General features: G+C 36.4%; 3 protein-coding genes across 4 annotated transcripts in view; 2 read left to right on the top strand and 1 right to left on the bottom strand.

Annotated features, from left to right (window-relative positions):
* LOC129944208 (uncharacterized) overlaps window positions 1–19,270 on the top strand; it is a 31,274-nt gene extending 12,004 nt beyond the window's left edge. The window contains exons 3-7 of the mRNA XM_056053485.1: window positions 12,903–13,065; window positions 13,130–13,463; window positions 13,525–13,747; window positions 13,804–17,911; window positions 17,981–19,270. Of these exons, the coding sequence (XP_055909460.1) occupies window positions 12,903–13,065; window positions 13,130–13,463; window positions 13,525–13,747; window positions 13,804–17,911; window positions 17,981–18,317 (5,165 nt within the window). The 3' untranslated portion in view covers window positions 18,318–19,270. The remainder of the gene's footprint in view (window positions 1–12,902; window positions 13,066–13,129; window positions 13,464–13,524; window positions 13,748–13,803; window positions 17,912–17,980) is intronic.
* Window positions 19,271–19,531: 261 nt separating this feature from the next.
* LOC129944207 (putative nuclease HARBI1) lies at window positions 19,532–21,104 on the top strand. 2 transcript variants are annotated; one of them, XM_056053484.1, is made up of 4 exons: window positions 19,532–19,867; window positions 19,920–20,352; window positions 20,411–20,552; window positions 20,617–21,104. In XM_056053484.1, the coding sequence occupies exons 1-4, from the start codon at window positions 19,734–19,736 to the stop codon at window positions 20,793–20,795; spliced, it is 888 nt and encodes a 295-aa protein (XP_055909459.1). In that variant the 5' UTR covers window positions 19,532–19,733; the 3' UTR covers window positions 20,796–21,104. The 2 variants fall into 2 exon arrangements, with proteins under 2 accessions (XP_055909459.1, XP_055909458.1); XM_056053483.1 differs by having other exon boundaries at window positions 19,920–20,355; window positions 20,617–21,091.
* Window positions 21,105–21,233: 129 nt separating this feature from the next.
* Window positions 21,234–22,122, bottom strand: LOC129944789 (uncharacterized). Its single transcript, XM_056054452.1, has 3 exons — window positions 22,103–22,122; window positions 21,858–22,044; window positions 21,234–21,806 (listed from the first exon to the last, which is right to left on the bottom strand). Exons 1-3 carry the CDS (start codon window positions 22,120–22,122, stop codon window positions 21,234–21,236), a joined length of 780 nt encoding a protein of 259 aa, XP_055910427.1.
* Between the last annotated feature and the right edge of the window lie 3,119 nt (window positions 22,123–25,241).

Here is a 25,241-nt window from a genome sequence, read left to right as displayed (position 1 = left end):
TGTCCGTAATGACTCTCCCTATGTGAGCTCGATCGATAAAGCCAATTTGCTTGCAGCACAGTTTGCTGTTAATTCGACACTACCGGAGAGTGTCATGAGTCCTCCTGTTTTTGAGAGCGTAAACGATTTTATGGAACGAATCTTCTTTCGCACTCGTGCAGTTGCAAGAGTACTGAGAGACCTTGACATACACAAATCCGCTGGCCCGGATAGTATTCCCCCTATTGTTCTAAAGAGGAGTTTTTCAACGCTGGCAAAACCACTGCGTAAGCTTTTCCATCTGTCCTATTCTACAGGTCTCTTTCCGAGTGGATGGAAAAATGCATTTGTCCAGCCTGTCCCTAAAAAGGCGAATCCTCCTCACCATCCAACTATCGTCCAATTGCACTTACATCCCTTCTTTCCAAGGCCATGGAAACGCTAATAAATTATCAGCTTAAGAAATATCTTGAAGACGGAAGCTTCTTAATGACCGGCAGTATGGCTTTCGTAGCAATAGGTCCACTGGTGATCTCATGGTTTATCTCACCGAACAGTGGAACAAATCTTTACATCGTTTTGGAGAAAGTGAGATTATTGCACTTAATATTTCAAAAGCATTTGATACGAGTTTGGCACCATGATCTCTTATCGAAAATGCGTGCTTTTGGTATAGAAGAATCCCTTCTTCGTTGGGTTAGAAATTACCTTTCGGACCGTTCAATTCAAGTAGTGTTGGACGGGTTCAAACCTGATATTCACAAAATAAACGCTGGTGTGCCCCAGGGCTCCGTTTTGCCTCTGACGCTCTTTCTTATTTATATAAATGATCTTTTGTATGAAACTTCTAACCCACTAAATTGTTTCGCTGATGACAGTACCTTCAGCTTTTCATATTCGTTTTTAGATTCTTATCCTTGTCCTTCGGATGTGGAACTTCAACGGCAGCGTATGATAAGCTTATTAAATTCTGATCTCGACAGCACTTTACAATGGGGAATCAAAAACCGTGTAGAATTTAATGCTTCGAAAACTCATTGCTGTCGCCTGTCGTTATCCATGAGCGGCACTTGCATCCAGGAAACTAATCAACTTTCAGTACTCGGTATGAATATCACAGATCACCTCTTATGGAATGATCACATATTCGATATTGCAAAAAATGTTGCTAGGTGCTTAGGATTTCTCCGAAGGTGCAAGAAATTTTGTACCTCTTCTGATGTGGCTGTAATTTATAAAGCCTTCATTCGTCCAAAGCTTGAATATAACTCGCATATTTGGGCAGGTGCCCCTAAAACAAGTTTAATTATCTTGGACAGGATCCAAAAAAGAGCTTTGAAAATGATAGGCGATAGAACTATAACCGAAACAATTACGTCACTTGAACACCGCCGCAATGTTTCATGCCTTTCGTTGTTCTACCGATATTTTTTATTTATTTATTTATTCATTCATCTATCGATTCTCAATCTTACAGATTGCTTAAAACTAATATAAACTTAATTCATATTTACATTTTCACTTAATTGCAATTTAAATACATTTCTTTCAAGACTTATATCTAAATTAAATATAAGTTCATTAAATAATTTCATACATCTTGTGAATGGTTCATTACAACCGTAATTATATCTATGCAAGGGGATATAAAACAAATTTCTTGATCAGATATTTCTTCCTGGAACATAGATATTTAAGAGATTTAGCAAAATAGGGCATTTTATATGGTAAGACAATATATCATATACAAACATCACACAATTTACAAGGCGCCGATTTCTCAGCGTAGATACCATAAATCTAGTGAAAGATTTTTGAACTTTTTCAATTCGATCTTTTGAAACTGTGTAAAAAGGATCCCATACTACTGAAGCGTATTCCAAGTGTGGGCGGACGAGAGAAGTATAAACTGCTTTAATTGCGTAAGGATTAGAAAACTCTAAGCAATTTCTTTTTAGGAAACCTAGCATTGAGTTTGCCTTTGCCACTATAAAATCTACATGGAGGGAAAAATTAAGCTTTTCATGAAAAACAACACCAAGATCTTTTACTTCAGATCGTCTTTCTAATGCAGTGTTTGAAATGTCATAGTCATACAAAATAGATGTTCTTGACCTAGAAAATGAAAAAATAGTACATTTTTTAGTATTAAGTACAAGAAAATTTTGTTTGCACCAATCTACTATTTTATTTAGATCGCTTTGGATATTAAGACAATCATTTTTGGATTTCACTGTAGAAAAAAGTTTGAAATCATCAGCAAATAACAAACCCGTTGCATATTGCAACAATAACATCATTCACATAAACTAAAAACAACAATGGTCCAAGATGGCTTCCTTGAGGAACACCCGATGAAACCTTTATTATTCTCGATGAATAGTCTGAAATTTTTACTATTTGTCTCCTATTGACTAAGTAACTGGAGATCCACTGCAGAAGGGTTGAGTGAAATCCAAAATATTTTAATTTTTTTAAAAGCTGCATGATACAAAGGCTTTCAAATGCTTTCTAAAAATCCATGAAGATAACGTCAACCTGAGAACCGGATTCTAAAGCATCGGACACATATTTGGTAAACAACGACAAATTTGTAGTTGTTGACCTACCACTTACAAATCCATGCTGACAAGGAGATATAGATTCTTTTATATAAAAATAAATTTTGTTTTTAACAATGAGCTCGAAAAGTTTTGGTATAGCAGAAAGTTTAGAGATAGCACGATAATTTTCAATTTTATGTTTCTGTCCAGCTTTAAAAATGGGTGTTATATATGAAATTTTCCAATCATCCACGATACGTTCTTTGGAAAAACAATATTGTGACGTCATAGGTGGGTTGAATTCTCTTCGTGTAGACATTGACGATAAGTTAAAGGTGCTAACTTGGTCGGCAAACGATCTAAAAAAAAACTTGTCTGACCAGTTAAACCTACTAAAATCTGATATTGATTGCTGTTTGCAAAGTTCGTCATCACGGCTCTCCCCCTCCTCCAATCAAATGAGTGAAGTTACAAACCTCAGACTCGTTAACGAATTCGAAAACATTAATTGTATGCTTACTCGGGTTTCAACGGCACTCATATCTATTGCTTACGATATAAGCAATCAAGAACAGAAATATACGAGTGTGTACCGCGAGCTTGAAAGCCTTAATGTTAAAACTCAAAAAATTGAATCGCTTCTCTACGACATCATTAAACAACCCGGCATACCGTCATGTGATATCGCGAACGTATCCATTCGTGATGAAATTCTTGCGGCAAACCCGGCTGCTGTCTCTCTGCAACAAACCACCTCAGCGAATACTATTGCAGAGGACGAAATAATTAACAAATGTGGCCATTCCTGGAAGTTATCGGACTGGAATTTGAGACTAAGCAGGCTTGAATCTGCAAATAATACATGGTTCGTGCTTAATAATTGTCCCGGATATGCTGATGCTACATGGGTTCGCTCCTATTTCAAAAGAGAATACTGTGTCAATATCTGCGAATGTCTTCAATTGTCTGGAAGAAGATTCAAGTTCCTGATTCCCTCCAAATATAACTGGATGTTTCATCACCAAAAAGGATACTTACAAATTGGACAAATGCGGCTTTCCAGTATAAGTAGCAATAATAATCTAATTAAGTCTAACAAATCCAAACCTAATTCCAAACCTATTCCCAAACCTAATCCCAAACCTAATCCCAAACCTAATCCCAAACCTAATCCCAAACCTAATCCCAAACCTAATCTTAAACCTAGTCCTAAACCTAATCCCCAACCTAATCACCAACCTAATATCAAACCTTATCCCAAAAAAAATATTGAAACTAACTGGACCCTTAAAACACAAATCTTTCCAAACTTTTCTCTCTCCAACCAACTTTCGTCCCTTAAACGAAAAACTTCTCCCACATCTGTAAAGCCTCCACCCAAACGAGTTTCTTTTAAAACCTCTCATCCGGGTCTTGGTTTTTGCTCTCCGATGGTTGATGCTCCTGCTAAAATACCCGCTTATACAAATTTCATTCATTCTCACACCATTAACCCTACTTCTTCTTCATCAGTTTCCCAAGAACCTCAAGGATTCCTTAACCCAATGATCCCTCCAAATGTTAAATTAACTAAACATTTATCTGAGGCCAATATTAATGATCGGTATGTTATGTCCCGTCTTAGAGACCACAAAATCTACAATAATGTTCGTCTTTACCTAGCTTTCCTGCACGACAAACCAGATTCTGTTTGCTTTGAAGGTAAAACAAATACAAACATTAAGGTTTTAATCTCCCAAGAAGGCCTCCCTACCAAACGTGATGCACTTATGGAAATTTTCTTGAAATTTCATGATGGCCTTGAAATTTCTCCTCAAAAAGTGAGAGAAGACCTTACCTCTTTTGCGTCTTTTATCTCTTCAAAACGACTATCTCATATCCAAAAATCCCGTGCAGATATGAAGAAATACTATCGCTCCTAACCTAAAGACCACTAAACCTAAATGTCTTAGCCTTTACTATCAAAATGTAAGAGGGTTAAGGTCTAAAACTTCTGCCGTCTTTAACAACTCCCAAAACCTTCCTTATGACATCTTTGCCCTTACCGAAACCAACCTTACACCTGATATCCTTAGTACTGAACTCTTCACTAACGACTTTTCCATCTATCGAATGGATGTCGTGGAATGTGCGAGTAATACACACGGTCGTGGTGTGCTTTTAGCTATCGCTAATAATTTTGAAAGTTCATTACTCTGTATTCCCACTTCAATCGAATTTGAAGGTGTATCAGCTAAGGTTACACTCCCTAAGTTTTGTCTTTTTGTCCTTTGTTGTTACATCCGGCCAGCCCAACAAATTAAAGCATACCAAGCCGCTGTTAATGCCATTGATTATCTGCTTGAACTAGTGCAACCTAATGATTTAATCATCGTTCTAGGTGACTTTAATCTTCCCCATCTCAATTGGTCCACCTCAGATGATCAGACATCCTTCTTTCCAACTAACATCTCTTCTGAATCTGAATCGCTGTTCATTGATCGTCTGTCTGATTGTGGTCTTTTTCAACTAAATGGAGTAGCAAACTTTATGGGGAGACACCTCGATCTCATATTCTCATCTGATTGCGATAACTGTGTTGTCTCCCCGAGCCCTCATCTTCTCTCAACCTTGGATCGCTATCATCCACCCCTTAATCTCTCCTTCCCCATTGAATTTGAAGACAACTTTTTTGAAATGGAAAATTACTGTTATGATTTTCGTAGGGCTGATTTCTCCAAACTTAACAATCTTCTTAGCTCAGCCGATTTTGAATTAAGATCCCTCCAATTAACAGTTGAGTCCCTTACAAATTGGTTTTATTTGATTCTTTCGTACTGTATTGAAGAATCAGTACCGTTCTCTCGTAGAAAAGATTTCACCTCTGCTCCCCCTTGGTACAACAGAGAGCTCCGTAGCCTAAGAAATACCCGTAACAAGCTTTGGAAGATCTTTTTACAGTCCAAATCTGATACTGATCACAACAACTATCTTCTCGCCTATAATTCTTTCTCTGAATTAAGGGAATCCCTTTATAACCAATATCTTAACCAAATGGAAAATAACCTTCTTTCTGATGCAAGGAAATTTTTCAAGTTTATAAATGTCAAACGAAAATCTGATGGGTTTCCACCTTCAATGAGTTTCTCCAACACAATCTCCTCTGATCCAACAACCATATCAAATCTATTTGCTAATTACTTTAGCAAATCGTATACTGAACATCTGCATGATCCTGATCCACACTACTTTAGTTATTTAGATGGTTGCACTCAAACCTCCCTTTCATCGTTTACAATAACTGAAGAATTGGTACTTGCCAAAATCGTAAGCCTCAAAGAAAACTTTAGCCCTGGTCCTGATGGCGTCCCATCAGTTGTTCTAAAAAAATGTATGCATTCTCTGTCAAAGCCTCTTACTGCACTCTTTGAACTCTCTCTTTCCCAAGGTGTGTTTCCTCATATATGGAAAGATTCATTTATATTTCCCATTCATAAACAAGGCAATAAAACTGAAATTAACAATTATAGACCTATTGCTAAACTGTCATGCATTCCAAAACTTTTTGAAAGCTTAGTTTATGATTCCGTTTATTTCCATTGCAAGCCTTTATTCTCCCCCGCTCAACATGGTTTTCTTAAAGGTAGATCCACTACGACTAACTTAATTGAATTTATATCCAAAGTTTTGTCAGCCCTTGAGAATGGCAAAGAAGTTGATGTCGTATACACTGATTACAGCAAAGCCTTTGATAAAATATCCCATAACATAATTTATCTCAAACTAAGAGCTCTAGGCTTTCCATCTATATTTATAAACTGGATAAGCTCCTATCTTGCGAATAGAACTTATAGAGTCCTTTTCCGTAACTCAGTCTCCAGTCCTATACATGCAACTTCTGGAGTCCCACAAGGTAGTCACCTTGGCCCCCTTCTCTTCGTCTTATCTGTTAACGATGTCTGTCTTAAATTAAAAAACTCAGATATCCTAATGTTTGCGGATGATAAGAAAATTTTTAAGATTATCTCTACTCCATCTGATTCCTTACTTTTACAAAATGATCTTAATATCTTTTTTGTTTGGTGCATGCATAATTTCCTAGAGTTAAATGTAGGTAAATGTAAACAAATGACCTTTTCGCGCAAACAAATTCCATCTCATAGAGTATACTACTTCCTTAATGACGCCGTCAACGTAGTCGATTCTATTAGAGATCTTGGTATTATGTGTGACAAACACCTGAATTTCCATTCCCATTTTGACCAAATTATTAGTAAAGCTAATAGATCTCTCGGTTTTATTAAGAGATGGTCAAAAGAATTTTCCAACCCCTATGTTACTAAAGCGCTTTACATTTCCCTAGTCCGTCCTCATCTTGAATATGCATGCCAAGTATGGTCTCCCTTTTATGAAAACCATTCACTCAGAATTGAAAATGTTCAAAGACGTTTCGTTCGATTTGCCTTACGTGGCCTCCCCTGGGATGATACATCCAACTTGCCTCCTTATGCTGATCGACTAAAACTGATAGGCTTGCAGCCGTTATATATTAGACGCAAAAACGCTGATATATTGTTTGCTCACCAATTGTTAATGGGCAATATAGATTCCCCGGCACTCCTGAGTGATATTCATCTTAACACTAACCCTCGAAATCTGCGATCTGTTTCCCTTTTCTATATCCCTCATCACCGCACTAATTACGGGCACTTTGAACCAATGTCCAGAATTCTTCGTCACTGCAACGCTGCTATGGTAGTTTTCGATTTCAACATTTCCAAATCCCATCTGAAAGATACCCTTTACTTTTTCCCTTTTTGAGTCCGAATCCCCTGTCCCCTGTAATTTTAAGTTAAGTAAAATCAAAATTGTTAGTTCTTGTACATTAAAGAGCTTTGATGTGGGCCTTAGGGCCCACATGAATTAATGTTGAAAACTGATAACAAGAATTGCAAAAAAAAAAAAAAAAAAAAAAAAAAAAAAAAAAAAAAAATGTTAAGCTAGTTTTAAGTTAAGTTAAGTTATGATAGCTTGTATTAAGCTAAATAAATAAATAAATAAATAAATAAATAAATCCAGAAAAATTCCAAGAGAAAGAGATATATTAAAAATTATTTGAAGTGGCCTAGCTAACGATGTGCGGAGTTCTCAAAATATGATGTTGATGTTTTAAATGCGAAAGCTAATATTTTCTACTTATGTGATGAGTGCATTGATTTTATTAAAATATTAAATGAAAATCATATAAAGTTAATTAAAACAATTAAAGAAAATCAAGAAAATTTATTAAATATGATGGAGGTTAATATGAAACAAATTTCGGATAAAGTGAGTGAGATAAAAAATGTATGCAAGCCGGTAATGATCGCGAGTGCCAATAGAGAAGTGCATAACGAGAAAGAAACATATGCGTCTAAGGTAAAAAAGGGTCCGCAAGTTATCTTAAAGCCCAAAAGCATACAAGAAAGTGCGATAACAAGGGAAGAAATAAAAAAGAATATTAACCCTTCATCTCTATCTATCAATGTAAGCAGTGTTTCCAATCGCCGGGATGGTGCAATTGCTATTGAGTGCGGGAATGATGAATCGAGTGTAAAAATGCAAAATGCAATCAAAGAGAAAATGAGTGAAAAGTATGATATTCAAATACCAGAAATGAGAAATCCTAAAGTGCGCGTATGCGGCATGAGTGAAATGATGAGCAGTGATGTTATTATTGAATCAATTCAAGCTCAAAATAAAATTGTATTCAAAGTTATAAAATGCATTAAAGTTTATCAGTCTCCAAAAAATAAAAAAATGTTCAATGCTATTTTGGAAGTAGATGGTGGAGCATTTCAAGAGTTATTGTGTGCTAAAAGAATAAATATTCAATGGGACAGATGTGTTATTTATGAAGAAATTAACGTCAAAAGGTGTTTTAAGTGCTGGGGTTTTAACCATAACGCGAAAAAATGTACCGGGGAGGAAACCTGTGTAAAATGTGCCGGAAACCATAGTAACAAAAACGATTGTGATAGCGAAAATACGAAGTGCGTGAGTTGTATCAGAGCAAATAATACCCTTCATCTGAATGTTGATGTAAATCACGATACAAGAAGCTCTAAGTGTCCTGTTTTGCAAAGAAAAATGCAAAGTGAGATGCAAAAAATTGCCTACTAGCAATTAAATAGCTGTAGGTGTTTCTTTGCCAACATACAGGGGCTGATAAATAATTTTAGTGAGCTTGAAAGCATAGTCTATCTGGAAAGTTTTGATTTTATTATAGTGGTGGAAACACATGTAACGTCAAATATTGACAGTACTGAAATTTGTTTAAGTGGTTTTACGACAGTAAGGTGTAACTCTGTTTCTTCCCATACGGGTGGAATTGTTTGTTATGTTAAAGAACAGTGGCAAGTTGTTACTTTAGAAAGTGTTTCAACACATATGGATTGGTGGATTTTGGTTATTAAAGTATCTTCAGGTTCACAAAGTTTTATATTAGCCGGTCTTTATAGGTCCCCAAGTTCGTCTTTAGCAAGTTTTTGCGATTGCTTCAAGGAATTAATGGAGCGAACAGTAATGTATGGAATAGACATTATTCTCATGGGTGACTTTAACATAGACTGGCTTGTGAACAGTACTTATAAAATTCGTGCTCAACAGGTAATTAGTGACAATGCATGTAAACAGTTAATATCCGAACCAACAAGAATAACTCCTACATCTCGTACTTTACTTGATTACGTCGTTACAAACAGTTTTAGAGTTCACGCTGAGGTAGTTAAAAAATGGAAAATAAGTGATCATGAAAGCATAGAAATAACAATAGAAACAAGAGACAAAGTGAAAAACGTAAAAAAGCAAATACAAATTCTGAAATACAGCAAGTCTTCATTCTGTGATAATCTAATCGGGAACATTTATTTATTGAATAATATCTTTAACTGTGATAACGTTAATATTATGGGGGATAACTTTTGTAATATGACAGCTTACGCGGTTGATTCCCTTAAAATTACAAAGACTGTTAATGCTACTGATAGAAACGAATGGTACAGTAATGAGCTGAAAAGAATGAGAGACACTAAAATTTTAAAATATAATCAGGCCATTTGGTCAAATACAGCTAATGATTGGCAAAATTATAGAGTCGCGCGTAACAGGTTTAAAGCAGAAATAAATAAAGCCAAAAATAAATATGTTTCGAATAAAGTTCAGGGTGCAAAAGACCAAAAGTCAATGTGGCGCATAATTAAATCCCTAGTGTTAAATCAAAAGAAGAGTTCTATTAAAAGTATTAATTTTGATAACGTAATAGTGGACGACAAATACCAGCTAGCGGAAAAACTTAACCATTTTTTCGTCAAGAGTGTTATTGAAATCAATAAACTAATTCCAAATGTTTCTTATTATGATTACATTGAAGACAATGATAAAACATTTAGGTTTGAGTTTGTTACTTTTATTGAGTTAAAGACTTTTATCAAAAATATGAAAAATAAAAAAGATGCAAATATGTTGTCTGTTAATATGATAAGTGATTCATTCCACATAGTTGGTGACGGTTTGTGCAGATTAGTAAATGAATCTCTAAGAGAAGGTATTTTCCCAGATTGCTGGAAGGAGTCAATGGTGGTTCCTATCGCTAAAGTCAATAACCCGTTGTATCCTGAAGAATATCGTCCAGTAAATATGTTGCCAAATGATGGAAAAATTTTGGAAAAAATTGTTCAAAAGCAACTTCAAAAATACATGGAAGAAAGCCAGTTGTTTGTGGAAAGCCAATCAGGGTTCAGAGAGGGACACAGCTGTGAATCTCTGATCAATCTTATTATTGCTGACTGGAAGACAGCAGTACATCAGAAAATGAAAATAGTTGCCGTGTTTATTGACCTGAGGAGAGCCTTTGAAACTTTGGACAGAGAAATTCTATTAAAAAAACTTTACAAATATGGAGTGAAAAATAAAGAACTGAGCTGGTTTCAATCATATCTGCAGAGGCGTACGCAAAGAACTAAGGTGGAAGAAGCTGTATCCGAATCGATTAATGTTAATTTAGGTGTTCCGCAAGGGTCGGTGTTGGGAACATTATTATTTATAATTTATGTTAATGAAATGCCTAGGGTTGTTAGATATTCATTTTTAAAACTGTTTGCCGATGATGGTCTATTATATTTTGTTGGTAAAAGCATTGAAGAATGTATTGAAAAGGTTAATTTTGATTTAATGGAGCTAAACAAATGGTTTCATATGAATAAATTAAGCTTAAACGTGGGAAAAACAAAATGTATGTATATTAATGGAGAATCAGAGACTGAAATTAAAATTGATAACCAGGTGTTAGAAGTTGTAGAAAATATAAAATATCTTGGAATTATGTTTGATAATAAGTTGGAATTTAATACACACATTGACTATATATCAAAGAAAATTGGAAAAAAGATTGGTTTCTTTTCAAGAATTAGAAAAAGAATGTCGACTTTATGTGCAATAAATGTGTATAATACAATAATTAAGCCCCATTTTGAATACTGCTCGACCATAATTTATCTTGGTAATATAACGATGATAGATAGATTGCAAAAATTACAAAATAAAGCAATGAGGATAATTTTAAAATGCCATTGGTTAACACCAATTGCAAGTATGTTAAGTATGTTAAAATGGCTTAGTATAAATCAGAGAACCATTATGAATGTGTTAGTCTATGTTTTTAAAATGAAAAATGGAATGCTTCCCAGTTACTTGTGTGATAAAATCAATTATGTTAGTAATGTACATAGTCATAATGTAAGAAATAGATCAGATTTTCGTCTTCCACATTTTAGAACTCGATCAGCACAAAATATGCTTACACATAATGGCCTTAAATTGTTTAACGGGCTTCCAAATGATTTGAAAACAGAAACAAATTTGAAAATATTTAAGAAAAAAGTTGTACACTTTGTAAGAAATAGATATGCATATGTATAAGTTTAATTTTATTATTTATTATTAATAGTAAGTTGTAAATAGCTAAAATATTGCTAAATAAACAAATCAAATCAAATCAAATAAACATTTTTTGATTACAAAAGAAGGAATACCATCCGGACCCGCATTCAAACTTGGATTTAGTTTTAAAATTCCTTCCATTATATCTTCAAAAGACAAGAACAGATTACCCAAATTCATGTTTGAAAACGATATTTCTTCATCTTCTGTATTAGGAATAAATGCTGTAAAATGATCTTCATACACAGTCTCAAAAAAGGAAGCAAATAAGTCACATGTAGAAGCTAAATTAGAAGAGATTTGATTATTATATTCCATATTAGTAAATACTCCAGAATTTTGTTTTTTTTGAATTTATAAATGCCCAAAATGCCTTTGGATTTCTTGTAATTTGCGATTGAATATTAATCATATATTGTTTATACAGAAATCTATTATGAAAATCATATTCACGACGTAACTGACAATATCGGTGTCTATCAATTTCAGATTTCGTTGTTTTAAATTTTTTGAAAGATTTATTTTTTTTACATTTTTTAGATTTCTTAGTCTATGGTTATCCCAAGGTAATTTAAAAACAGATTTCTTACGAATTTGTGGAACGAATTTCAAAAAAACAATCGTACATGAATTGTAAAAAGTTTTCATAAATAAGATCAATTTGTGTTCCAGAAAGAATATATGACCAGTCTAATGAAGATATGTAATTATTAAGTTCAATGTAATTCCCTCTTGCAAAATTAATAATAAATTAATATTTTTATAAACAGTGTTCTATCGAATTAGCCAGTTGCATTCCCCCTTAAAACAGTTCAGCCGTAATACTCGTATTTCTAGGAATGCACATCAGTTTAACCTTGAGCTCAATTTCGGAAGTACTGTCAAGTATAGAGATTCTTTTTTTAACCGCACATCGAGAATGTGGAATGCTTTACCCAGCTCTGTTTTTCCCTATAATTTTGATATTCAAAACTTTAAGACTAATGTGCATCGGTATCTCCTCTTTAATTCATTCATAACATTCATAGAAGTGTTGGAACAAGTGTTTCGAAAATGACGTGAAACCGTGTGCGTCGTTGAATAATTACTTAATATTTTCTGCTGTAGAAAACCCAGGATTGTCGAATCCTTGTCGGTTTGTGGAATTTTATATCAGAACTAAAATTGTAAGGCTTTTCAAGTTAAAATTTTCATAAGACCTCAAGCGGATAAATAACCAAGTTTATTCTCTCTTTAAGTTTAATTTCTTACAGTTTACCAAATGAAAGGGGATTGTATCAAATCGTCTTTGTGAGTAAAACTCTAACAATTTCAATTAAGAATAGTCCTCTGAAGAACTTCCAAGGATATCAAAAATCTATTTAAAATAATTCAGACTTATTCATATTTAACTTTTCCTTTTTTTTTTTTTGAATCTTTTAGTGGACAAGGCAATTGAATTAATGCCGCTGTCTGTGCGAGATAATTTGCAGCAAAAGAATCTATCAGCAAAAGTAAGTTCCTTGATTCATCATCACCACACTCATTCATCTCCCCTAATTAATGAAAACAAAGAAAACACTTCAGCAGCAAATAAGCGTAAAAGGTTGGTTTAATTTTTCAATTTTTCCACTTAAACTTTCATAAAAATATTTGTTTTTGTTTAATAGAATATCAACGGGAAGCACAGATTGTGATATTCAATTTGCAAATGACGATAGTATGCTTCCACCAGCGACCGTAATCAAACGTCCTCGAATGTCACGACCTTCAATGCCAATCAAGAAAAAAACCACCAACCCAAAAGACATTGAAATTCTAAGTCAATCGGAATTTTGTAATGATTCCGTTGATGACGATGTAGATGACGAGGATGCCGATGCTGATGTCGAGGACGAACCTGCGGAGACTTTCAAACTACCCAGCATAACACAACACTCCACATCAACCCCACGGTTATTAAATTCCAATTCAGAAGAAGATTTGGCCTTAACTTCGGTTCCAGTAAGTATTTATTTCTATCCATGTAACTATTCTATTTATAAAACTAAAATTCTTAAAACAGTTACAGGACATATCGCAAGCGCTGCTTGATAACCAAGAATTTCAAGAGAAACTTGTTAGAAATATCAATAAAGCCTTGCAGAGCTCAACATGCCCGCCATCGACCTCCGAAGAGAGAGCAGGGGACAACTATTTGATGGACGAATTGGAAACAGTTGTAAAAAACGCCACAGAAGCAACTGAAGTTGATCCAATATTTGATGAGTTCCTTAAACGAGTTGTTTGTAAGTTAACAGTAAAGTTAAAATTAATCAAATTCCTAAAATTTGTTTCACTTTAGCTGCTCAAGTTTTTCCCAATGATCCATCGAATGACATTTCGGAGATAGAGCAACCACTGGAAGAAGAAGAACCGCCAAAACAGCCGCCATCCCAACAACAAACGGTCCAACCTGACTCCGTAATAGCACCACCACCACCCATTCCCGGTGTTAACATCAACAATAACACATCATTCGGGTCGTTGATCGATCCGAATTTCTCCATATCCAATTTAATTGTTTTGAATTCGAATGAAAGCGCCCAGAAAAACCATCCACACGACCCAGTCATGGGAAACAATGCCGATGGCAGTCAAATAATCAACACAAGCACCCTGGACAACCAGGTGTACTTTGACCATTCCACCGGTCAACTGACGTGTCCGCTGATCCTCTCCAGCGATGGCCTCCTGAATCTCCCATTCTTCATAAACAATGAGCTCATACAACAGCTGCAGGGTGACATTAATCTAGACACTTCTCGCATTGAGATTCCACTGGCGGAACCTTTGATTCTATCTGCCGATCAAATGCCCGCAAATGCCGTGATTCTGAGAAGCTCACAGAAGGTCGAAATTCCTCCCAAGGCGATATCAACCATGCCGCCAAGTGAAAGCAACATAGGTGCCGAAATACCACAACATGGAACAACCCCATCGACGGGTATTTTGAATGCAAGGAGCTTCAAGAGTTTGTCTACACCCAGGAAGAAGTCTCACGTAAGGACACTGAGTTTCTCCCCTATGCCTACTGGGAAGCAGCTTCTAAAGCGAATAGCTCCAGCTCCTGCTCCTGCTCCTGCCCCTGGAGCTGCAATTATAGACAAGGAGGTGGCCACCACATCTACCCGTGAGGATGAAGTAACTATCGTTAACAACGTCGAAATTGCTTCACGCATCGAAGTGATTCCCGAATTAGAATCGGAGAATTCCAACAGTGTCAGCAATCAAACTGTCATCCAGAAAGACCTTCAAGACACTCCGAAGCGAAAGGAAAGATCAAGGACCGTCAAGCGAGTCCTCTCCAAGGAAAACGAAGAAGGCACAGCAAAGACCAAGGTGCAATCACCTTCACAACAAGAAAACGAGGAAGTAGAAGACAGTGACGAGAAACTAGCAAATAAAATTCTCATAAGTCAAATGCAATTGAAAGAATGGAAGCGAATGAGAGAAACAACCCAATCGAACTTCGACACATATTTGCGGCAAGTCAATGCCGAACTTCCAAAACCATCCCGGCGGAATCCACCCAAGAGGAAAAAGCGAAAAATCCTATCGCCTGGTGGGAAAAATACACAAGCCACAAACAGCACAAGGTCAAAGACGCGGCTTAAAGCAGCCAAGGAGAAAACCCAGGCAGCCAAGTTGGCGGCCTCGAAGGCCCAATCAAAATCGACCACCACAAAGAACAAGAACAAGAAAGAAAAAAGTCCAACCGACGCCGCCGTGGCCGCTTCCCTAGCCCCGAGTACAACAGCGATGAAGAAGAAGAAACGAAAGCAAGACCTCGTGAATAAATCGGTCTACAACATTAAGATCCCCACGCCTAACAGCAAGACAGAAACTGCCACAAAATCTGCGAAAAAGGTGACGAAAAAAAGTCCAACTACCAAAAAATCCCCCGCAAAATTGAAAGTTGCCAAAGAAGCCGCCGAAAGTGTGGTGACTTTCATTCAGCCATCGGTAGCAGTAGCAGGAGTAGCAGCACCACCACCACCAACATATCATCCAATTGTCAAACTAGAAGAAGAACGTGAGAAACGAACTGCTAATATAGCCTGCCTACTAGACACGCCCTTCAAGGCGTTAGACGAGCAACTATTGGTTCCACCGCCAACACCCGGACTGGTTCCGTCTTCCCTAGACACCCCCGTCTTCAAGATGATTGATTCATTTAGAAATTTCTCCGAAGTCAAGAACAGCAACATCTTGACTCCCCAATTTGCCATCACTCCCGGTTGCACACTGACGCCCTTTCCCAAAGACACGCCGCGAAGTTTAACCCATCAAATACCAACGGATTATTCCTCGGGCGGCTCATACTACAGACCCGATGAGTCGGATGATCTGGACAAAATAATCGACAAACAACTTCGGGATTCGGCCCAGAAGCGAAAGACCGATGAGACGCCGATTGTCACTCCAAACAAATGCTCGGATCTGGTCGAGCAGAAGATTCCCTGTGAACCTGTGGTTCTGAGTCGAGTGAAGTCGTTTGTGGACGAAGATGCAGTCCAAGCTCCTGTCGATCTGCATTATACCCTTGCAGCTGGCTTGCCAGAACTTACTGACGACGAAGAAGATGAACTTCCTACGTCAGCCCTCTCCACAACTTCGTCATCTTCATCCTCGTCCTCATCGTCATCGTCGTCTTCCTCATCATCGTCATCGGCGCCATCATCACCAAAGCCAAAGAATCTTAGCAGTGCTTCTCTGGTCAATATGGACAATCTCTCGGAGATAAGTAGCACCGAGGATGATGACTGGAGCAAAGACGTACCGGAAAAGGTTGCTGCTGCAACAGCGGACGATCCCTTGGCAGCGAATTCACAACTAGTGAATAACGAGTGGGAAGTGCGGTATCCTGTGAGAAGTTGGCTGACGCCCAAAAAGGCTGACCCTTCTCCTGCTCCTCCAAAACCGCCAATGGTCGTCATCGAGGATATCCAAAGCAAAGTCATCCGCCAGAAGCAACTCTCGGATTTGGAATTGAAAAAGCAACGAATGAAGGCGAAATTGTCCACAGATCTGAAGAAACCCTCTCGACCGATTTATGTTCCCCCCGTAGTGATCAAGCCTCACTCACCCAAGTCCAAGTCATCCATCCATTCGACGACGGCCAAATCGAAAATAACCACAATTCGAAATCAGTACGTCATGTCGACGGTGACGACGAAAGAGAAGAAAGTGATGAAAGTTATGACGCCCCTCAAAATCACCGAAGTGGATATTCTGGAGAACTCACCGCCCGGACCGAGTAATGAGAAAATTGATGTCCTCACAGCCTTGAATCTTTTGTCTGCGAAAAAGAAGACACCTGAGGGTAAGGCGATTAAGTCTTCCTTAGTCGTTGCGAGCACTTCGGCAAAGGCTTTGAAAGCCCAAGCCCAAAAGAAGGTGGCGCCAAAGGAGTCGACGACGAAGGCAAAAAGCAAGATCAAAGTCAAAGTAAACATCAAACCTTCGTCTTTAGCGAAAACTACCAAAAAAACTGCACTCAATTCGAAAAAATTGAATCAATCGAAATCGTCACCCAAACGTCCTTCCACCGTGAGGCAATCATCTCGAGCCGTTCGAATGCCAAAAGCCCTTGAGAATTTCTCAACCGCGTCGAAGAGAAACAATGGAGTAGCAACGCCTCCAACGACGGCTCCTAAGAAGAATGTCAAACCGACGCCAAAAACATCCAAAAAGAACCAAACTGTTTTAGTTACGGACCCAGTTCCAGTTCTCAAACCACTTATTATGCCATTCGAAATGAAAATGGAGAAGATCGATCCGCCCAGGGACGAACTAGCGGAACCAGAGGCAGCAGTCCATGAAAATGTACTCAAACCGAATTCGCTTAAATCTTCTCCAGAGACTATCAAATCCCTCGAAACTGTCCCTCCTTGCAGTGACAGTGTTGTTGCTGAAGATGATGAGGATGAAGACGAAGACGATCCTTATGAGCTCTGCGAGCTTACGCTAATCGATGAATCCGATACGAAGCGATACCGACACTTCACTTACAACGGTCCCGATGGGGTCGAGCCACCAACTCAAACATCACCCAAGAAATCTCATGAATTGAATATATTCTTGAATCCAAATGAGAAGCACTGCGTAAAGGCTTCCGAGGAGTTTGTTTTATTTTCCTGCAGCCCTAAAAAGATTTCCCCGCCAACTACTCTCAAGAGTGTCGTTCGGAATATTCCAAAAAAGCGACCAATTAAAATGTCGATTTGTGAGACGGAACCCGTCACTGAAGCAGTTGATGCACAAACGGCAGCAGGACAGGTGGAAGGCCAAATATCTCCTCCCGAGCAACGATTTAATTCACCGCCCAGTCTGACATCCACTCCAATTGTTCCACCGCTTAAGATTTCCAAATTGCAGAAGGCAGCTGCCTCGCGGGATAAAAAGGCTGAGTGAGTATAGTCGACGCTTGCTTTTGGTATTTTTCATTTAATGGTTTTCTTTTTTGGTGAAAATTTCAGAAAGCTCATCACAACCCGCTCCAACAAAGATCACAAAAAATGTACAATAATCTCTCAACATCAAAGTCCTACAAAAGCGCCCGCCGAGGAATCTCCACACCCCTCCAAGTCATGTGCAAAAGAACCCGTTGATTCATGTTCACCTAATCAATCCCATGAAAAGGATAACAAACCAAGATCCAAAACTAAATCAACGACTAATGTCGATTTAAAGTCATCGCCTTCTTCGTCTACAGTTTCTTCCTCAACTCATCCAAAGAAGCAACCGGTTGAAGCAAAAAGTTCAACTGAACTTCCACTTGACATAGATGTAATACTTTCAAAATTACATGGCTAAGAAAATAAGAAAAAGCTGTAAATTACAGTTAATAGTTGTTAATATTTACTTTATATTTATTTTTGTTGTTTTTTTTTAAACTTATTGTTTTAAAATGAGAGAGAACAGTTAAAAACACAAAAACAGTCCCGATACTTTACTGACTAAAATACTAAATGAAGTTTTTTCTTTTTTTTTAAATAAAATGTATGATAACTGTAAAAATATAATGTTCTATTTTACTCGATGTAGAATTTAATAAAATTATGTATATTTATGTAAAAAATATATAAAAACAAACAAAAACTAAAATATATTTAAGAAAACCTACCTACGTTAATAGATAGATAGAATCCTTATGTAGGAAGTTATAAACATAATTATAAGCTATAAGATATCTTATCATTCGATTTTAGGGATTATCCAACATTTATATATTTTATTTATTATAATAATAATATTATGTAAATTTAAAGTATTAAGTATTATGTAATTAAGTGGCAGACTAAATTCGTGAATCGAATCTTCAAGGTTTCTGCCTTTCTAATAGATAATAATAAAAATGTAAAATACGAAAATTGATGGTGTTTTTCTTTGAGTTAATAATTGTTGCTTCAAAAAAAAGAAATATTTAGCAAACATCCCAATTCTAAATATTCCCTGGGAAAAGTTCTCCCTGGGAGATGTGTTCTCCCGAGAACAGAATTATCTTATTCTGAATTCCCCGGGAGATTGTTTTTCCCTTCGAAAGCGGGAAAGAAAATTATGAATGTTCGAAACAGCTGTTTTGCAATATTTGATATACACTGCCAATCACTAGGATGAGGCCACATATTTTTCAACCGATTTTCGTTCTTTATACCTGCTGGAAATTTCGTACCAATAAAAATTTACTACATTTGAGTAGGTAGATATTTTCTTTAAAAAAAGTAATAAAACTAAGGGGTTAAATAGAAAAAACAGTTGGAATTTCCCTACATTAATTAAAGAGATTAAAAAATGAAAGAAATGTTTACAGTTTTTGGTTTTCAAACATTTATTTATTAAGTTTTTCTCAATTAATAATGAGTATGCCCCCCATTTTTCGATATGACCTCTATTAGACGGTTTGGAATGGAATCATAAAGTTTTAGTCAAGTGAAATCTCGTCCCAGGCATCACGGATAGCTTCAATTAAGTAATCCTTGTCTTCAAATTGTCTACCGCCTTCATAGGGGCGTATTATCACTCGCGAGTCGAAAATTCGCTTAAAGTCGAATGTTTTGGCGAATTAAAAGTTTGGTGGTATTACCAATGGCGAACTCCGTAGTTCGTCTTTCAAAACAAAACTGCCAACATTAAAAATTGAAAGTGAAATGTCATTCATTGTCATAAATATTTATAAAGTCAGATTGAAGAATATTGTTTTTTTGAAAAAAAAAGTAAATAAAAATAAAGATGATTAGCAGCGTTGAACTGTTTTTCGAGGATGAAAATGAAGAAGTAACAAATAAAGAAGAAAAAATCATGATCTGCAGATTGAGGAGAAGTTTAAAAGATGCTTCCAACCCACTGGAAGTACCAGATAATTTGTAATAAAATTAGCAATTACATGGATAAAATTTAACTAGTTTTTTTTCATAGATTTGTGTTATACTTTCGGCTTAGCAAACACGCATTTCAATATGTTTTAAGTCAGATAAGTTCAGGATTTCAAACGACTCAAAGTTCTGCAATTCCACCAATTTTAAAACTTGCGTGCGCACTACGATTTCTCGGATGTGGAAGTTATCAAAACAGTGTAGGAAATGACTTTGAGCTAGGTTTCTCCCAACCTACAGTTTCAGTAGTTTTAAGCGAAGTTCTTAATTTGCTTGAAGCAAGAATCTGCCCAGTTTGGATTAATGCAGATATGTCCACTAATGAAAAGCAAGAAGCGAGAAACTATTTTTTTCAAAGAGCAGGCTTACCAGGGATAGTTGGATGTGTAGACGGAACTCACATTGGTATCATAGCTCCTGCTCAGTTACAACACCAATATTTAAATAGAAAAGGTTTTTACAGCTTAAATGCGATGGTGGTAAAGTACTTCAAAATTGAATCTTGATGTTTAGGTAAAACTTTTTCTTTTTAAGGCTTGTGACAATAATGGAGTAATACGATTTATTGATGCTAGATATCCTGGTTCTACGCATGACTCGTTTGTGTGGAATCATAGTGCGTTAAAGGATTTGTTGGAAAGGTGGTGGATAAATGGAGAGCGGTCAAGATATCTTGGTATGTGAATCATACTCTTATATTAGCATATGTTTAAACAATTTTTTGTTTTTAAAAATTCTAGGAGATTCAGGTTATCCTGTACTGCCGTATTTAATCGTTCCATTTAGAAATGCCTCCTCAGGGTCTAGAGAAGGACTATTCAATAAAAAACATGCGAAGGCAAGAAACATTATTGAGAGAACAATTGGCGTTTTAAAAAGTAGATTCAGGTTAGTTTTGAATGAGCGAAAACTGCACTAGAGTCCACAGAAAGCCATCAAAATAGTTAACGCTTCTTGTGCACTGCATAATATTTGTAGAAAGTACAACATTCCAGATCCAGAGGCAGTGGAAGAAGAAACCTTGCAATCCAATGAGATTGAAAATGAACCAACGGAATTGGACACTGCTAATTTATCATCAGAAGGTACCCGAATAAGAAATGAAATATTATTTTCTCTTTAGGAAATGTTTTTTTTTTTTATTTTTCTATTTTATACTTAAAGCTAATAATAAGATACAGTAGAATAATAAAGTAAAGAAGTTAAAAAAAATCTATTAAAAAATTCATAATATATACACAGATGATAAATATTAATAAAATGAAAATAATAATGAAAATAAATAAAGAATTTAGTTTAGTAAAAAAAAACGATTTCATACATTTATATACATTTGTTCTAATTCTACTTTCTTATACTATTTTGGGTGGTATTGTAATTTACATTCTAGTTTTTTTATTTTCAAATCCAGAAGATCTTTATGTTGTTGCGCCTTCTGCACATTTTTTCTCTTCTTCCGTTTTTCCTTTGCTTTCAGTACCTCAACATGTTCCTTGTTTACTTCATAATTCTTTCTTGAATATCTTGCCATTTCGGAAAGAGATTTTTGAATTGAATCCGACGCAACAAGAAGTTTTTCTTGAGTCTCCGTTTGTTTTTGGAAGAGTTTGACTCGTTCATCCACAAACTTTCCCCTGTTTCTACGACATTCGTTGATTTTTGTTGGCTGGGCTGATGTCATTGCCATGGGAGCATCTTCAACTTCAACGTCTGCATTATTTGAGTCGGGTTGTTCCACTGTTGCAGTTGAATTTGTTCCAAATGTATTACCCATTGGATTTACAGCTTGCTGCAAACTTAGCAAATTGTCAACTGCCTGTTTCAAAGGGGACAAAGTCAACTGCCGAAAAGGTCCTCCACCTGTTGCGACTACATCCTTTTTATTTGTCGCGATTTTCTTCTTCAATTTCAATTTATAGTCCAGCCAAACCTATAATATTTTATTTTATAAAACCGTTTTGTAATATTCTTTGTTACGTACCTTATGCCACTCTTTACCCTCTCGTATAGGAGGTCCCAATGCGTTTAGCTCAAGGGCAAACGAATCCCAATATTGGGCTTGGTTTTTTTTGGATGATCCAAACGTCCCGACACCCTTGGCAATGTCGGGGTTTGCCTCTATTACCTCCACCAACTTTGAGAACTGGGCGTTGTTGGTCCTTTTAATGCTATACCAATAAAAGTTGTAATTATAATTTGTTTAATAATTATTTAATTTGTTCTTACCTTTGTCGATTTTCACTCATTTTTTTTATGTCGCAACAAAAAATCTAGACAACTATGTATTTCGAATTCAAAAAAAACTGTTTTTTTCAAAGTCACCAAGAATTACAGTTCCACCGATTATGACAGATAAAGGCGAGCATTCGCCAATTGTAATAGAACGACATTTCAATTCGCCAAATTTTTTAAGTTTAAGGCGAACGTCAACTTGGCGAATCGCAAACAGTAATGCGAAAAAGTCACATTCGCTTATTTGAATAGGCGACTCGCGAGTGATAATACGGCCCATAAACTTTTCGAGATAGCCATGCCCATACGTTTTCGATTATGTTCAAGTCCGGTGAATAGGGTGGCCATGGCAAAAGCTCTACGTTTTCTAATAAAATCTAGCTTTTGACAACCCTGGAAGTGTGGATGGGGGCATTGTCTTGTTGGAAAATCCAAGGCAGAGGTCCAAAAATATTTTTCATCTTCGGAAATGGGCGTTCCAACAAGTATTTGTATCTGTTTCCGTTCATTGTTAGAGAAAGAAACTCCAATTCGATTTTGCCATAGTAGACGATAGCTCCCCACACCATAACACCTGATGTACCGCTGTGATGTCTTCCCAAAATTAGTTCCTCTTTCCTTAAATCATGGAAATAAAAGTTGTAACCATCGGGGCCGTCAAGGCTAAACTTTTTTTCATCCGAAAAGACGACGCGTTTCCATTGACTGCTCCAAGAGACATGTTCTGTTGCAAAGTTCATTCGCAGCTCCTTGTGTACTTGCTTTAGAACAGGTTTCTTTTTGAGTTTTCTTCTCTGGATAGTACCATATTTTCTTATTATCCTTCAGACTGTCGAAATACTGGCTGATACTCCGCTTTTGGACCTTATTTTAGTAGCTGATTGAGTAGAATTTGAAGCAATACGTAAAATTAACCGCTTTTCTCGGGATGTTGTTGCTTGGGCTGTGCGTCCTTTTTGGTTTTTTCCATAGTTTTGAGGATCAGCAAGATAGTTGTTTACAACTGTCTTACTTCTGTTCAGCTTCCTTGCTATTTCTCGGCTTGAGAGTCCCATTTCCTTGAAAGCATCGATTTGTCCTCTTTCTGCTAATGTCAACGTCTTTCCGGAACCCATTTGTAGTTGAAATTTAATAAAAATAGTTATTTGTAAAACGTTCTTAAATATTGTAACCCAAATTTTAAAAAAAATTGCTGATCTGAACTTCTACAACGAAATATTCGCAATGACTCACTTTTTTATATCCTTTTTAGGTAGCTCATTCATTAATGTAGGGAAATTCCAACGGTCTTTTCTAATTAACCCTATAATTGTATCACTTTGTTTTAAGAAAATATGTACCTACTCTCATGTAGTAAAATTTTCCGGGTTAAACAAATTCCAACAGGTATCGGACCGAAAATCGGTTGAAAAATATGTGGCCTCAGTGTATGAAACAAATTTTAAAGAAAAAAAAAATTTATTGAATGTGACAATTGTCCTTAAAATTCTTTTATAATTTTATTAACAAATAAAGTAAAACTCGACAAAAATGTTGAGCATTGCACGTAGAATTTTACATGAAGAGGAGGTTGAAGAAAGTCGATATCGACAGCCAAGAGCTATCAGAAGATCTTTAAAGGATGCATTCAATCCTTTGGAGTTGCCACAATGGCTGTGTGTACATTTGCTCTTTTTTTTCTTTTTGGACGACATGTTAATAAACCTTTTGGTTTTTAGGTTTCAAAAATATTTTAGAATCAACAAAATTGCTTTTAAGTACTTGTTGGATGTTTTCATTAGATCCTGTGAACCAGGTAAAAAGTGTTTTTCAGTTCCTCCAATTATAAAATTGAGCGCTTGCTTGCTTTTCTTCACTGAGTGATCATACCAAACGGGGGTTGGAAAAGACTTTAATGTTGGTTTATTGCGGGCGAGAATAAAGTTTTTTTTGAGGAATATTCTTTGGGGAGGGCGAGGCTTCTTGAAAAAGCTTTTGTATTTCTGTATCGTTGAGCACTCAACTGGTGATGAAATCAAAACTTTTTCGGGTGGCCCTATATTTTCCTTATTTCCTTTCCTCTTTGGAACGGCGCGGCGCGGCGGCGCCTAAACCAAACGTTGCTGCAGCGACACCTTCCACAGACTCTTTTATGCCAACTAAATCATATATGGCGTGTTCAAAATTAGAAAATTTGTATTCTTTGTTAGGTCCTCCACCAGTGGCATTTTTCGATTTTAAATTTTCAGCCGCCTTTGCTCAGACATATTTTTTGTGGTCACTCCAATCTTCGATAATAAGGTAATAAACAAATAAGTGTACAAAAATTGTTGTTAATGCTTACTTTTTTTCATTCTGGAATTGTTTTTATCGGCGGCGCACATGAATTTAATTCCCTCTCTGTCTTCTCCCAAAACTGTAAAACTTTTTCTTTTGGCCTGCTCTGGAATCCACAGGCGATATCCCGACATTCCTCCATTAAATTCTGCAACATTTGCAGCTGCGACTTATTAGTTGTTTTGGACGAGTAAAAACTTTCCCTTTTTTTGACATTTAGCATGTCTACTTTTTTCCCCTAGAGTTTTTTCCCTTTTTCGAAGATTGTTTGTAATAAGGGAAATGGTAAGAGGAAAAAATTCCCGGGGATTTTTTGTTTGTAATAAGAGAATGATAAAAGGGGAACAAAGGGGGGCTATGACCCCCTCTGCGAGGAAATTCGTTTGTTTTTTTCGTAGGAATTCCCTTCAATTCAAAACTAATCTTATTGCGTTAATGGATAATGACCCCCATTATGTTAGAATTATTTTTTTTTTGTATACAGCTCTGTGAAAAAAAAATAGCAACAACCACTTATTGTAGTTTTAAATGAAAGAAATTTTAAACAAATGATAGTTAGAATTTTATTTCACATTTTAACCCTTAACTAAAGTCGTAAATATTTCCTACGGTTCTGAAGTCGTGGGTCCACTGGACCCAGGCCTTTTAATAACAGAAGTCGTGAATATTTCCTAAGGTTCTAAAGTCGTGGGTCCACTGGACCCAGGCCTTTTAATAACAGAAGTAAAGTAATCTATAAACGTAAACACTTATCTATTATAACTAATATTAAATAAAACTTTTTTGTGTGAAAAATAATAGCACCAACATTGAAAAT

The sequence above is a fragment of the Eupeodes corollae genome, chromosome 2, assembly GCF_945859685.1.
Source record: "Eupeodes corollae chromosome 2, idEupCoro1.1, whole genome shotgun sequence".
NCBI lineage: Eukaryota > Metazoa > Arthropoda > Insecta > Diptera > Syrphidae > Eupeodes > Eupeodes corollae.
Note: the sequence above shows the minus strand (reverse complement) of the source record. Positions and strands in the feature narration are given on the sequence as shown.

Excerpts from the sequence above, each read along its gene's own strand:
- LOC129944207 (XM_056053483.1), top strand. The coding sequence starts at position 19,734 with ATGATTAGCAGCGTTGAACTGTTTTTCGAGGATGAAAATGAAGAAGTA. Across the intron at positions 19,868-19,919 it reads CTGGAAGTACCAGATAATTT|ATTTGTGTTATACTTTCGGC; the intron begins GTAATAAAATTA and ends TTTTTTTCATAG. Across the intron at positions 20,553-20,616 it reads AGAGCGGTCAAGATATCTTG|GAGATTCAGGTTATCCTGTA; the intron begins GTATGTGAATCA and ends TAAAAATTCTAG.
- LOC129944789 (XM_056054452.1), bottom strand. The coding sequence starts at position 22,122 with ATGAGTGAAAATCGACAAAG. Across the intron at positions 22,045-22,102 it reads ATGAGTGAAAATCGACAAAG|CATTAAAAGGACCAACAACG; the intron begins GTAAGAACAAAT and ends TTATTGGTATAG. Across the intron at positions 21,807-21,857 it reads AGGGTAAAGAGTGGCATAAG|GTTTGGCTGGACTATAAATT; the intron begins GTACGTAACAAA and ends AAAATATTATAG.